This window comes from Acinonyx jubatus, chromosome C2 (assembly GCF_027475565.1).
Source record: "Acinonyx jubatus isolate Ajub_Pintada_27869175 chromosome C2, VMU_Ajub_asm_v1.0, whole genome shotgun sequence".
Lineage (NCBI taxonomy): Eukaryota > Metazoa > Chordata > Mammalia > Carnivora > Felidae > Acinonyx > Acinonyx jubatus.
Genome location: NC_069384.1, coordinates 118,035,150 through 118,050,727, shown reverse-complemented (window position 1 = coordinate 118,050,727; position 15,578 = coordinate 118,035,150). Strand labels below are relative to the sequence as shown.

The 15,578-nt window shown below is 36.7% G+C and overlaps 1 protein-coding gene across 17 annotated transcripts in view; it reads right to left on the bottom strand.

Moving 5' to 3' along the window:
* The window catches only part of SLC9A9 (solute carrier family 9 member A9), a 698,450-nt gene that overhangs the window by 544,602 nt on the left and 138,270 nt on the right, over positions 1 to 15,578 (bottom strand). For all 17 annotated transcript variants that reach the window (XR_008297954.1, XM_053221337.1, XM_053221339.1 and 14 more), the window contains one exon: positions 9,233 to 9,435. Coding sequence is in view for 16 of the 17 variants with exons in the window: in XM_053221331.1 (XP_053077306.1) it covers positions 9,233 to 9,435 (203 nt within the window). In the remaining variant the exon portion in view is untranslated. The remainder of the gene's footprint in view (positions 1 to 9,232; positions 9,436 to 15,578) is intronic.

Here is a 15,578-nt window from a genome sequence, read left to right as displayed (position 1 = left end):
CAGCATTCTTCTCAAAACTAGAACAAGCAATCCTAAAATTCATATGGAACCACAAAAGGCCCTGAATAGCCAAAGTAATTTTGAAGAAGAAGACCAAAGCAGGAGGCATCACAATCCCAGACTTTAGCCTCTACTACAAAGCTGTCATCATCAAGACAGCATGGTATTGGCACAAAAACAGACACATAGACCAATGGAATAGAATAGAAACCCCAGAACTAGACCCACAACCGTATGGCCAACTCATCTTTGACAAAGCAGGAAAGAACATCCAATGGAAAAAAGACAGTCTCTTTAACAAATGGTGCTGGGAGAACTGGACAGCAACATGCAGAAGGTTGAAACTAGACCACTTTCTCACACCATTCACAAAAATAAACTCAAAATGGATAAAGGACCTGAATGTGAGACAGGAAACCATCAAAACCTTAGAGGAGAAAGCAGGAAAAGACCTCTCTGACCTCAGCCATAGCAATCTCTTACTCGACACATCCCCAAAGGCAAGGGAATTAAAAGCAAAAGTGAATTACTGGGACCTTATGAAGATAAAAAGCTTCTGCACAGCAAAGGAAACAACAAACAAAACTAAAAGGCAAAAGGCAACCAACGGAATGGGAAAAGATATTTGCAAATGACATATCAGACAAAGGGCTAGTATCCAAAATGTATAAAGAGCTCACCAAACTCCACACCCGAAAAACAAATAACCCAGTGAAGAAATGGGCAGAAAACATGAATAGACACTTCTCTAAAGAAGACATCCGGATGGCCAACAGGCACATGAAAAGATGTTCAATGTCGCTCCTTATCAGGGAAATACAAATCAAAACCACACTAAGATATCACCTCATGCCCGTCAGAGTGGCCAAAATGAACAAATCAGGAGACTATAGATGCTGGAGAGGATGTGGAGAAACGGGAACCCTCTTGCACTGTTGGTGGGAATGCAAATTGGTGCAGCCGCTCTGGAAAGCAGTGTGGAGGTTCCTCAGAAAATTAAAAATAGACCTACCCTATGACCCAGCAATAGCACTGCTAGGAATTTATCCAAGGGATACAGGAGTACTGATGCATAGGGGCACTTGTACCCCAATGTTTATAGCAGCACTCTCAACAATAGCCAAATTATGGAAAGAGCCTAAATGTCCATCCACTGATGAATGGATAAAGAAATTGTGGTTTCTATACACAATGGAATACTACGTGGCAATGAGAAAAAATGAAATATGGCCTTTTGTAGCAACGTGGATGGAACTGGAGAGTGTGATGCTAAGTGAAATAAGCCATACAGAGAAAGACAGATACCACATGGTTTCACTCTTATGTGGATCCTGAGAAACTTAACAGAAACCCATGGGGGAGGGGAAGAAAAAAAAAAAAAAGAGGTTAGAGTGGGAGAGAGCCAAAGCATAAGAGACTGTTAAAAACTGAGAACAAACTGAGGGTTGATGGGGGGTGGGAGGGAGGGGAGGGTGGGTGATGGGTATTGAGGAGGGCACCTTTTGGGATGAGCACTGGGTGTTGTATGGAAACCAATTTGACAATAAATTTCATATATTAAAAAAATAAATAAATAAATTCATATCTATCAATAATCATTCTGAATGTAAATGGACAAAATGATCCAATCAAAAGACATCGGGTATCAGAATGGATTAAAAAAAACAAAACAAAACAAAACTCATGTATATGCTGCCTACAAGAGATTCATTTTAGACCTAAAGACATCTGCAGATTGAAAGTGAGGGGATGAAGAACTATATATCATGCTAATGGACATCAAAAGAAAGCTGAAATAGCCATACTTATATCAAACTATATTTTATATTTTTTATTTTTTTAAGTTTATTTATTTATTTTTAGAAAGAGAGAGAGTGCAGCATGAGCAGAGGAGGGCAGAGAAAAGGAGGGAGAGATACCAAGCAGGCTCCATGCTGTCAGGACACAGAATCCAATATGGGGCTTGATCCTACAAACTGCAAGATCATGACCCGAGCTGAAATCAAGAGTCAGATGTTTAACTGACTGAGCCACCCAGGCACCCCCAGACAAACTAGATTTTATGTATGTATGTATGTATGCATGTATGTATAAATATTTATTTTTGAGAAAGAGAGAGAGTGGGGGGGAGGGGAAAAGAGGGAAGAGGAGAGAGGATCTGAAGCAAGCTCCATGCTGACACCAGAGAGCCTGACACGGGCTTGAACTCATGAACTATGAGATTATGACCTCAGCTGAAGCCAGACACTTAACTGACTGAGCCACTTAGGTGCCCCCAAGTTAGATTTTAAACCAAAGACTGTAACAAGAGATCAAGAAGGGCATTATATCATAATTAAGGGGTCTATCCATCAAGAAGTTGTAACAATTGTAAATAGTTATGCCCCAAACTTGGAAGAACCCAAATATATAAATCAATTAATAATAAACATAAAGAAACTGATAATAATACAATAATAGTGGGGGATTTTAAAGCAATGGATGGATCATCTAAGCAGAAAATCAACAAGGAAACAAGGGCTTTGAGTGACACACTGGACCAATGGCCTTAAGAATGGACCAGATGGACTTAACATATTCAGAACATTCCATTCTAAAGTAGCAAAATATACATTCTTTTCAAGTGCACATGGAACATTCTCCAGAATAGATCACACACTGGGTCACAAATCAGGCCACAACCAGTATAAAAAGACTGAGATTATGCTATACATATTTTCAGACCACAACCTTATGAAACTTGAAGTGAACCACAAGAAAAAATTTGGAAAGACCACAAATACATGGAGGTTAAAGAACGTCCTACTAAAGAATTAATGAGTTAACAGGAAATTAAAGAAGAAATGTAAAAAGATACGGAAGCAAATGAAAATGAAAACATGACAATCCAAACATTTGAGGCAGCAAAGGTGGCCATAAGAGGAAGTATACTGCAACACAAGCAAGAAAGGTCTCAAATACACAACATAACCTTACACCTAAAGAGCTAGAAAAGGAACAGCAAATAAAGACTTAAGCCAGCAAAAGAAGGGAAATAATAAAGATTAAAGCAGAAATAAATTATACAGAAACAAAACAAAACAAAACAAACAAACAACAAACAAATAGAAGAGATCAAAAAAACTAAGAGCTGGTTCTTCAAAAGAATTAATAACATTGATAAACCCCTAGCCAGGCTTATCAAAAAGAAAAGAGAAAGGAACCAAATAAATAAAGTCATGAATGAAAGAGGAGAAATCACAACCATTACCACAGAAATACAAACTATTATAATAGAGTATTATTAAAAATTATGCCGGGGCGCCTGGGTGGCGCAGTTGGTTAAGCGTCCGACTTCAGCCAGGTCACGATCTCGCGGTCCGTGAGTTTGAGCCCCGCGTCAGGCTCTGGGCTGATGGCTCAGAGCCTGGAGCCTGTTTCTGATTCTGTGTCTCCCTCTCTCTCTGCCCCTCCCCCGTTCATGCTCTGTCTCTCTCTGTCCCAAAAATAAATAACCTTGAAAAAAAAATTAAAAAAAAATATGCCAACAAATTGGGCAACCAGAAGAAAGTGATAGATAAATTCCTAGAAACATACAAACTACCAAAACTGAAACAGGAAGGTATAGAAAATTTAAACAGACCCATAGCAGGAAAGAAATTGAATCAGTAATCAAAAATCTCCCAACAATAGTGCAGGGTCAGATGACATCCCAGGGGGATTCTACTGGACATTTAAAGTAGAGTGAATACCTATCCTCTAACTGTTGCAAAAAATAGAAATGGAAGGAAAACTTCCAAATTCATTCTATAAAGCTAGCATTATCTTGATTCAAAAACCAGAGAAAGACCCCACTAAAAAGGAGAGTTATAGGCCAGTATCTCTGATGGACATGGATGTAAAAATTTTCAACAAGATACTAGCAAATCCAATTCAATAGTACATTCGAAGAAATATTCACCATGATCAAGTGGGATTTATTCCTGGGCTGCAGGGCTGATTCAATATTCACAAATCAATCAATGTGATATACTACATTAATAAAAGAAAGGATAAGCATCATATGATCCTGTCAATAGATGCAAAAAAAGTGTTTGATAAAATACAGAATCCATTATTGATAAAAACTCTGAACAAAGTAGGGATACATGGAACATACCTCAATATCATTAAGGCCATATATGAAAGACTCACAGATAATATTGTCCTCAATGGGGGAAATCTGAGAGCTTTTCCTCTACTGTTGGGTACAAGACAGAGATATCCACTCTCACCATTACTATTCAACATAGAACTGGAAGTCTTAGCCTCAGCAGTCAAACAACAAAAAGAAATAAAAGGCATCCAACCGGCAAGGAAGAAGTCAAACTTACACTATTTGCAGATGACATGATACTCTATAGAAACCTGTATAGATACTCTGTAGAAAACCTGAAAGACTCCAGCAAAAAATTTCTAGAACTAATACATGAATTCATCAAAGTCTCAGGATATAAAATCAATATACAGAAATCTGTTGCATCTCTATACACCAATAATGAGGCAGCAGAAAAAAAATCAAGGAGTTGTTCCCATTTACAATTGCACCAAAAACCATAAGATATCTAGGATTAAACCTAACCAAAGAGGTAAAATATCTGTATTCTGAAAACTAAAGAACACTTGTGAAAGAAATTGAAGAGGACACAAAGAAATGGAAAAGCATTCCATGCTCATGGATTGGAAGAACAAACAATGTTAAAATGTCTATACTACCCAAAGCTATCAGCACATTTCATGCAATTCCTACCAAAATGCCACCAGAATTTTCACAGAGTTAGAATAAACAATCCTAAAATTTGTATGGAACCACAACAGACACCGAATAACCAAAGCAATCCTGAAAAAGAAAAGCAAAGCAAGAGGCATCATAATTCTGGACTTCAAGCTATATTACAAAGCTGTAGTCATCAAGACAGTATGGTAATGGCACAGAAACAGACACATAGATCAGTGGAATAGAGAACCCAGAAATGGACACATAACTATATGGTCAACTCATCTTTGAGAAAGCAGGAAAGAATATCCAATGAAAACAAGACAGTCTCTTTAGCAAATGGTGTTGGAAAAACTGGACAGCAACACACAGAAGAATAAAACTGGATCACTTTTTTACACCTTACATATAAGTAAATTCAAAATATATGAAAGACTTAAATGTGACATAGGAAACCATAAAAATCCTAGAGGAGAAAATAGGCAACATCTTCTTTGACCTTGGCCATAGCAACTTCTTACAAGACACATACCTGGAGGCAAAGGAAACGACAGCAAAAATGAACTATTGGGACTTCCTCAAGATAAAAAGCTTCTGCACAGCCAAGGAAACAATCAACAAAACTAAAAGGCAGCCTATGGAATGGGAAAAGATATTTGCAAATGACCTATTGGATACAGGGTTAGTATCCAAAATCTATAAAGAAGTTATCAAATTCAAACCAAAAAATTAAATAATCCAGTGAAGAAATAGGCAGAAGACATGAAGAGACATTTTTCAAAAGAGAATATACATATGGCTAACAGACACATGAAAAGCTGCTCAACATCACTCATCATCAGGGAAACGCAAGTCAAAGCCACAATGAGATAGCACCTCGGGCCATTCAGAATGGCTATGATTAACAACATAGGAAACAACACATGTTGGGGAGGATGCTGAGAAAGGAGAACCCTCTTATACTGTTGGTGGGAATGCAAACTGGTACAGTCACTCTGGAAAATAGTATGGAGGTTTCTCGAAAAGCTGAAAATATAACTACTTAATGATCCAGCAATTGCAGTACTAGGTATGTACCCAAAGAATAAAAAAATACAGATTCAAAAGGGGTACATGCACCATGATATTTATAGCAGCATTATCAACAATAGCTAAATTATGGAAAGAGCCCAAATGTCTCTCCACTGATGAATGGATAAAGAAGATGTGGCATATATATATGATGGAATATTATTCAGCCATCAAAATACATAAAATCTTGCCATTGTCAACAATGTGGATGGAGCTATAGTGTCTTATGCTAAACAAAATAAGTCAGTCAGAGAAAGACAAATACCCTATGATTTCACTCATAGGTGGAATTTAAGAAACAAAACAGATGAACATATGGGAAGGGAGAAAAACAAGAGAGAGAGGGAAGCAAACCGTAAGAGACTCTTAACAATAGAGAGCAAACTGAAGGTTGATGGAGGGAGGTGGTGGGGGATGGGCTAAATGGGTGATGGGTATTAAGGAGGGTACTTGTTATGATGAGCACTGGGTATTACATGTAAGTGATGAATCATTAAATTCTACTCCTAAAACAAATATTACACTACATTAGCTAACTAGAATTTAAACAACATTTTGAAGAAATAAAATATGTAAAAAACAGTAATATAAATCTACTAAGAAAACCAGAAAAAAATCCAGGATATGGGACATTGTACAAATGACTTGGACACTTCAAAAAGTTCAATGTTGTGGGAGAAAAGGACTTTTCCAGATTAAAATGTGGGCAAAAACCTTGATTAGATCCTGGATCTATATTTAAATTATGTCCTAGATGAGGACACAGTTTAAAAAGACATTCTGGGACATTAGGGGAAATTTATCTCATACAAATAGATTATATTAGATGCTATTGAGTTATTGTTAATTGTCTCAAGTATGACAATGGCATAATGGCATTGTCCTTTCAGCTTTTAAATATATTTTAAATTCTTGATCTTCATCAAGACTATTAGCATAAATTCAGCTCTTCTATGAACTTCTGAAAATACAAAATTATAATCAATTTAAAAAAAACAAGATTTAGAAGTTGTTCCTATTTATTTCAGAAATACATTATTCAAGTTGTGTTTTGCATGCTTCAATTTACTTTTCTAAGTTTGATTTAGGCTCATATTATAATTAGTTTTACTTTCCTGAGCCCTCACCAAGTGCTAGGAGGAAGTTAATCTAGAAATGTGCTAGTGGAGGGGCGCCTGGGTGGCGCAGTCGGTTAAGCGTCCGACTTCAGCCAGGTCAAGATCTCGCGGTCCGGGAGTTCGAGCCCCGCGTCAGGCTCTGGGCTGATGGCTCAGAGCCTGGAGCCTGTTTCCGATTCTGTGTCTCCTTCTCTCTCTGCCCCTTCCCCGTTCATGCTCTGTCTCTCTCTGTCCCAAAAATAAATAAACGTTGAAAAAAAAATATTTTAGAAATGTGCTAGTGGAAAATAATGTGAAAAAAAACCACTAAAAATTATCCATCTTGAGTGAGGAAAAATGACAGACCAAGTATGTCCCTTCTTACCCCAAATCTCTCAAAATAGAAACAAATGTGTGTGTGTGTGTGTGTGTGTGTGTGTGTGTGTGTGTGTGTGTATTAAAAGAAAACTAAATCCGTACGGGTGAAAGTGATAAAATAAATTTCCATCAAGGAAACTCTCAGGTCTAACTCAGAAAGTTCTGTCATGAGTCACGTAAGATCCTGGTTCCTGGGGCACCTGGGTGGCTCAGTGGGTTAAGCATCCGACTTTGACTTGGGTCATGATCTCACTGTTGGTGAGTTTGAACCCCATGTCAGGCTCTGTGCTGACAGCTCAGAGCCTGTAGCCTGCTTCAGATTCTGTCTCCCTCTTTCTGTGCCCCACCCCTGCTTGCACTCTATCTTTCTCTCTCTCAAAAATAAATAAACATTAAAGAAAAAGATCCTGGTTCTTAGTGTGTACTTATAATATTAAACACAAATTCACTTATTCTTTATTCCAAAGACTAATCCAGAATTCATAATACACTACAAGAGGTAATCTTACCTATTTTCTGACCCAGAGTCCTGAGAACAGAAGGAAGTTTCCTTTCAATAACTGAAGCAGTTCACAAATTTGCAATAATAAGACCATTTTTAAAAGATGGGTCACTACGGGGGCACTCTTACACTGTTGGTGGGAATGCAAACTAGTACAGTCACTTTGAAAAATAGTATGGAGTTTTCTCAAAAAGTCAAAAATAGAACTATCCAGCAATTGCTGGATACAAAAATACTGATTTGATGGGATACATGTACCCCAATGTTTATAGCAGCATTGTCAACAATAGCCAAATTATGGAAAAGCTCAAATGTCCATTGACTGATGAATGTATAAGACAGATGTGGTGTGTGTGTGTGTATATATGTATGTATATGTGTGTGTATATATGTATGTATATATGTGTGTGTGCATGTACACATGTACATATGTATGTACATACACATGTACATACACACACACACAATGGAATATTACTCAGTCATCAAAAAAAATGAAATCTTTCCATTTGCAATGACGTGGATGGAGCTAGAGAGTATTATGCCAAGTAAAATAAGTCAGTCAGAGAAAGACAAATACCATATGATTTGATGTATATGTGGAATTTAAGAAACGAAACAGATGAACATGGGGAGAAAAAGGAGAGAGAGGCAAAACATAAAACAGATTCTTAACTATAGGGAAAAAACTGAAGGTTGCTGGAGGAGAAATGGGAGGAAGGATAGGTTAAATGGGTGACAGGGACTAAGGAAGGACATTTATTGTGATGAGCACTGGATATTGTATATAAGTGATGAATCACTGAATTCTACTCCTGAAGCTAATATTATACTATATGTTAACCAACTGGAATTTAAATAAAAACTTGAAACAAAGAAACAAAGATGGGTTACTTTACAATTTTTCTTTTTTCTACCTAAGATTTCTAACTAAACTGGTGGAATCAAGGTCTCTTGAGATTGACTGTGTGTCAGTATATTTATAAACAGCCAAGTGGCCAGTGTTCTGTGTTGGCAGCCAAAAGCTAGTCACCTTAAATAAAGATTTACAAGCGCAAAATTTTTTATTCCCTTCATTTTCCTTTTGACTTAAGGAATATTTGATCTGAGTAGCCAGCTGTCAATATATATAATGACACATGAACACGTGTGTAAATATTTGAAACAAGTATCATGACAGGCAGAGTCAGAATTATCTGTTTATCGAATGCATCCGTGCTTTGCAAAGCAATTGTATTAAAAACCATTCTTTTGCAACTTCTAGGAAAAAATACAAACAACTAAACTTACAATAAGAATGTATCATGGCATTAACCCCTCAGTCAACTAAATTGGCCCAACAGTGTGCTGTTTAAAAAGAACTTATACACGTGTATTAATGTATTACATATGATGGTTCAATTTTTTTATACTTGAAAACAAAAATATATCACCAGCTGGAATCCTTACCTTTTCAAGTATAGCATTGCCTTGGTGAGGATTGATGTTATGTTGGCTTATTTCTCTCTTGTATTTATATTCATAAACTTGGTTAGTGATATTAATCAGCAGAGTTGATGGACTGAAGGCCAGTTTTCCACAATCATACACAGTTCCACTTTCAATATCAGTTGGTGCTGTAGCATATCGTATGATCAATCCCATTATTAGCCCTAAAATAAAGAATAAACAATTGCACTGGAGGAACTGAATCTAAAATGTTCACTACTGGGTGCTTTTAAATATATGATTTTAAACTTGTAGAAGTGGCAGAAGAAAAGGTTATACATTGCCTGGTTTAGAAATTGCTCACTATTCCATAGATACTGGTTCAATAGATTGACTGTACTAAGATATTTGTGGTGTGGACACTATTGTTCGAATATCCAGCACATATTTCCCCCCTTCTTTCTTCCCTAATGGAGCCACAAATTTTGGAGGGAAAAGCTACCGCTTCTTCAATCCACCAAAGTGATTCAAGAAAACCTTTGCCCTGTAAAATATTGAGTAATCTAATAATCAGTCAGGAGATAAAATTTCCCAGAAAGTTTTTGGTTCACAAATTAGCACATGTATAAGATAGACTCATCAAACTAAAAGGAAGCACTTATATACCATGGTTGGGAGAGCGGTGTTCTTGTTTTCTCCCTTGGGACATGACCAAGACAATTTATTTCTCCATATTTTGCTGAAAGATATTTTGTGACCTTAAGGGGATCCAGTCCAAGGACATAGGCAATATACTGAGAATGGTAGTGCCATGGTACAGACAGAACTCAGTTCCTGATGACTTCACTGAACAAATGGATCAACCTACCCTGGAGCTACCCTACTGCTAGACATAATATATTCTTTAATTTTTCAAAAAAATTTGAATCAATTTTCTGTTTATCTGTAGCAAATGCATTCTAAAGATACAACATTCCTTTGAGTGAAGGTTGAACTCAAGTAATAATCCTTGACTTTTAAGTTTACATACTCTGTTAGGATGCTCACGGTAATCTGGTAACTGTAAGCTTTCCTAATATTATGGATATATTAACAAATAGCAAAGAAACTTCAGAGGCTTTTACATTCCTCAATTTAAAATTAGGACTGATACATGCGTTTTAGGGTAAATCCACAATTTACTCTTTAAACATCAAATGTGGGAGGTTTTACAACTCTTGTGAATCCAGTCATCTAATGGACTTTCATTTATTTATTAATACTTTGTTGGGTATGTATTTTGTACAAGACATTTCTAGATTTAAAATAAAAACAGTCCTGGTCCTATAGCTCAAGTTTGTAAAATGCAAACCCTTAAGCAAACAATCATAATACAATGTGACATGTGCTATGACAGTAAGCCCTCTATGTTATATGAGTATAGAGAGAAAATGCTCTAAAGCACTTTGAATGATGCAAAGCTTTAGATGAATCTTAAAAGGTCATGTAAGATTTTTCAGATAAGCTGAATCAGGGAATAAGTTGGGATCCAGGTTGCACATGTGGGTGGCAGTACATAACAGCAGAGCTAGCTAAAACTTCCCCAGGAATTGGAAGGATATATTCAATGTGTTGAATCAGAAAAATATGCAGCCCAGAATTCTTTATCCAGCAAGGCTATCATTCAAAATAGAAGGAGAAATAAATTGTTTCCTAGGCAAACAAAAACTAAAGGAATTCATGACCACTAAACCAGCCCTGCAAGCAATTATAAGGGAGATGGATACTTTGAGTGGAGAAAAGATGAAACAAAACGAAAAAGACCAAAAACAACAAAGACTAGAAAGGACAGAGAACATCACCAGAAACTCTAACTCTATAGGCAAGACAATGGTAATAAATTCATACCTTTCAGTACTCACTCAAAATGCCAATGGACTAAAAGCTCCAACCAAAAGACATAGGGTATCAAAATGGATAAGAAAACAAGACCCATCTATATGCTGCTTACAAGAGACCCATTTTAGACCTAAAGATATTTACAGATTGAAACTAAGGGGATGGAGAACCATCTATCATGCTAATTATCATTAAAAGAAAGCTGGAGTAGCCATACTTATATCAGACAAACTAGATTTTAAAATAAAGACTGTAACAAGAGATGAAGAAGGGCATTATATCATAATTAAGGAGTCTACTCACCAAGATCTAACAATTGTAAATATTTATGCCCCCAATGTGAAAGCGCCAAAATATATAAATTGATTAATCACAAACATAAAGAAACTCATTGATAATAATACCATAATAGTAGAGGACTTTAACACCCACTTACAACAATGGGCATATCATCTAAGCAGAAAATCAACAAGGAAACAATGGCTTTTAATGATACACTGGACCAGATGGACTTAACAGATATATTCAGAACATTTCATCCTAAAGCATCAGAATACACTTCTTCTTGAGTGCACATGGAACATTCTCCAGACACAAACCTGCCCTCAACAAGTACAAAGATCAAGATCATACCTTGTGTATTTTGAGACCACAACACTATGAAACTCCAAATTAATCATAAGAAATAAATTTGGAAAGACCATGAATACTTGGAGATTAGATGAACATCCTACTAAACAATGAATGGGTTAACCAAGAAATTAAGGAGGCAATTAAAAAGTACATGGACGTCAATGAAAATGGAAACATGACAACCCAAAATCTTGGGGTGCAGCAAAAGTGGTCATAAGAGGGAATTATATAGCAATTCAGGCCTTCCTGAATTGCTTCCTGAATTCCTAAAGAAGGAAGAAAAGTCTCAAATATACAACCTAACCTTACACCCAGAAAAGCTGGAAAAAGAACAGCAAATAAAGCCCAATACCAGTAGAAGAAGGAAATAATAAAGATTAGAAAAGAAATCAATGATATTGAAAAAAAAAAAACAGTTGAACAGATCAATGAAACCAGGAGCTGGTTCTTCAAAAGAATTAACAGTATTGATAAACCACTAGCCAGATTGATCAAAAACAGAAAGGAAAGGAGCCAAATAAGTAAAATCACAAATGAAAGAGGAGATCACAACCAACATTGGCACAAACACAAACAATAGGGGCGCCTGGGTGACTCAGGTGGTTAAGCCTCTGACTTCAGCTCAGGTCATGATCTCATGGTTTGTGGGTTAGAGTCCTGCAGCGGGCTCTGTGCTGACAGCTCAGAGGCTGGAGCCTGCTTCAGATTCTGTGTCTCCCACTCTCTCTGCCCCTCCTCTGCTCATTCTCTGCCTCTCTCTTTCAAAAATAAATAAACACAAGAAATACAAACAATAATAGGAGAATATTATGAGCAATTATTGCCAATAAATTGGGCAATCTTGAGGAAATGGACAAATTCCTACAAATATATAAACTACCAAAACTGAAACAGGAAGAAATAGAAAATTTGAAAAGACTATAATCACTAAAGAAATTGAATCAGTAATCAAAAATCTCCCAAGAAACAAGAGTCCAAGGCCAGATGGCTTTCCAGGGGAATTCTATCAAACATTTAAAAAAGAATTATAGCCTATTCTTTCGAAGTTGTTCCAAAAAATAGAAATGGACAGAAAACTTCCAAACTCAGTCTACAAGGCCAGAATTATCTTGATTCCAAGACCAGACAAAGACCCCACTAAAAGGGAGAACTACAGACCTATTTCCCTGATGAACATGGAAGTAAAAATTATCAACTAGATACTAGCAAACCGCAACCAACAATAAATTTAAAGAATTATTCACCATGACCAAGTGGGATTTATTCCTGGGATACAGGGCTGGTTCAATATCTGTAAAATCAATCAAAGTGATACATCACATTAATAAAAGAAAGGATAAGAACCACATGATCCTCTCAATAGAACCAGAGAAAGCATGTGACAAAATATAGCATCCTTTCTTGATACAAGCCCTCAAGAAATTAGGGATAAAAGGACCATACCTTAAGATCATGAAAGCCATATAAAAACACCCACCACTAATATCATCCTCAGTGGGAACAACTGAGACCTTTCCCCCTAAGGCCAGGAACATGACAAGGATGTCCACTCCCACCAATGTTATTCAACATAGTGTTGGAAGTCCTAGCCTCAGTGATCAGACAACATAAAGAAATAAAAGGCATCCAAATTGGCAAGGAGGAAGTCAAACTTTCACTCTTTGCAGATGACATGATACTACTCTATGTGTAAAACCCAAAAGACCCCACCAAAAAGCTGCTAGAACTAATACATGAGTTCAGCAACATTGCAGGATATAAAACCAATGTGCAGGAATCAGTAGCATTTCTATACACCAATAATGAAGCAATGGAAAGGGAAATCAAGGAATTGATCCAATTTACAATTGCACCAAAAACCATAAAATATCTAGGGATAAACATAACCAGAGCTTGAAAAATCTATAGACTGAAAACTATAGAAAATTTATGAAAGAAATTGAAGAAGACACACAAAAAAATCGAAAAACATTCCATGCTCATGGATTGGAAGAACAAACATTGTTAAAATGTCTATACTGCCCAAAGAAATCTACATATTCAGTGAAATCTCTATCAAAATAACACCAGCACTCTTCACAGAGCTAGAACAAACAATCCTAAAATTTGTTTGGAACCACAAAAGACCCTGAATAGCCAAAGCAATCTTGAAAAAGAAAACCAAAGTGGGAGGCATCACAATCCCAGATTTAGCCTCTACTACAAAGCTGTAATCATCAAGACAGTATGGTACTGGCACAAAAACAGACACATAGGTCAATGGAACAGAATAGAGAACCCAGAAATGGACTCAGAAATGCACGGCCAATTAATCTGTGACAAAGCAAGGAAAGAATATCCAATGGAAAAAAGACCGTCTCTTCAGTAAATGGTGTTGGGAAAACTGGACAGCGACATGCAGAAGAATGAACCTGGACCACTTTCTTACACCATACAAAATAAACTCAAAATGGATGAAAGACCTAAACATAAGACAAGAAGACATCAAAATCCTAGAGAAGAAAATAGGCAACAACCTCTTTGACCTCAGCCACAGCAATCTCTTACTTGACATGTCTCCAGAGGCAAGGGAAACAAAAGCAAAAATGAACTATCAAGACCTCATCAAGATAAAAACTTCTGTATAGCGAAGGAAACAATCAGCAAAGCTAAAAGGCAACTGATGGAATGGGAGAAGATATTTGCAAATGACATAACAGATAAAGGGTTAGTATCCAAAATCTATAAAGAACTTATCAAATAATCCAGAGAAGAAATGGGCAAAAGACTTGAATAGACACTTTTCCAAAGACATCCAGATGGTTAACAGATACATGAATAGATGCTTAACATCACTCATCATCAGGGAAATACAAATCAATACCACAATGAGATACCACCTCACATCTTTCAGAATGGCTAAAATTAACAACTCAGGAAACAACAGATATTGGCAAGGATGTGGAGGAAGGAGAGCCCTTTTGCACTGCTGGTGGGAATGTAAACAGGTACAGCCACTCTGGAAAATGGTATGGAGTTTCCTCAAAAAATTAAAAATAGAGCTACCTTATGACCCAGCAATCGCACTACTAGGTATTTATTCAAAGAATAGAGGAGTGCTGATTAGAAAGGACACATGCACCCCAATATTTATAGCAGCACTATCAACAATAGCCAAAGTATGGAAAGAGCCCAAATGTCAATCGACTGATGAATGGGTAAAAAAGATGTGGTATATATATACAATGGAATATTATTCAGTGACCAAAAAGAATAAAATCTTGCCATTTGCAACAACACTGATGAAACTAGAGTGTATTATGCTAAGCAAAATTAGGGAAAGAGAGAGAACAAGAGAACACTGGGGCTGCAGACCATAGGCAGAGACCAAGCCATATGACTTCACTCATATGTGGAATTTAAGACACAAAACAGATGAACATAAGGGAAGAGAAGCAAAAATAATATAAAAACAGAGAGGGAGATAAACTATAACAGACTCTTAAACACAGAGAAAAAATTGAGGGTTGCTGGAGGAGTGTTCAGTGGGGGGATGGGCTAAATGAGCAAGGGGCCTTAAGGAGGACACTTGTTGGGATGAGCCCTGGGTGTTATATGTAAGTGATGAATCACTAAATTCTATTCTTGAATCATTATTACACTATATGTTAACTAATCTAGATTTAACTTTTTAAAATGAATGAATGAATGAATGAATAAGTGAATAAATGAATAAAAGTTCCTCAGGATTTATGTTTACCAATGTGTAGCATAGTTGTTGGGAAAGTTGGTGCTCAGCCAGAGATTGTGTTTCTTGGCTATCCGGTCTCTGGTTGGGTCCTCACCAACAGAATACAAGCAAAAATAATATGTGCCA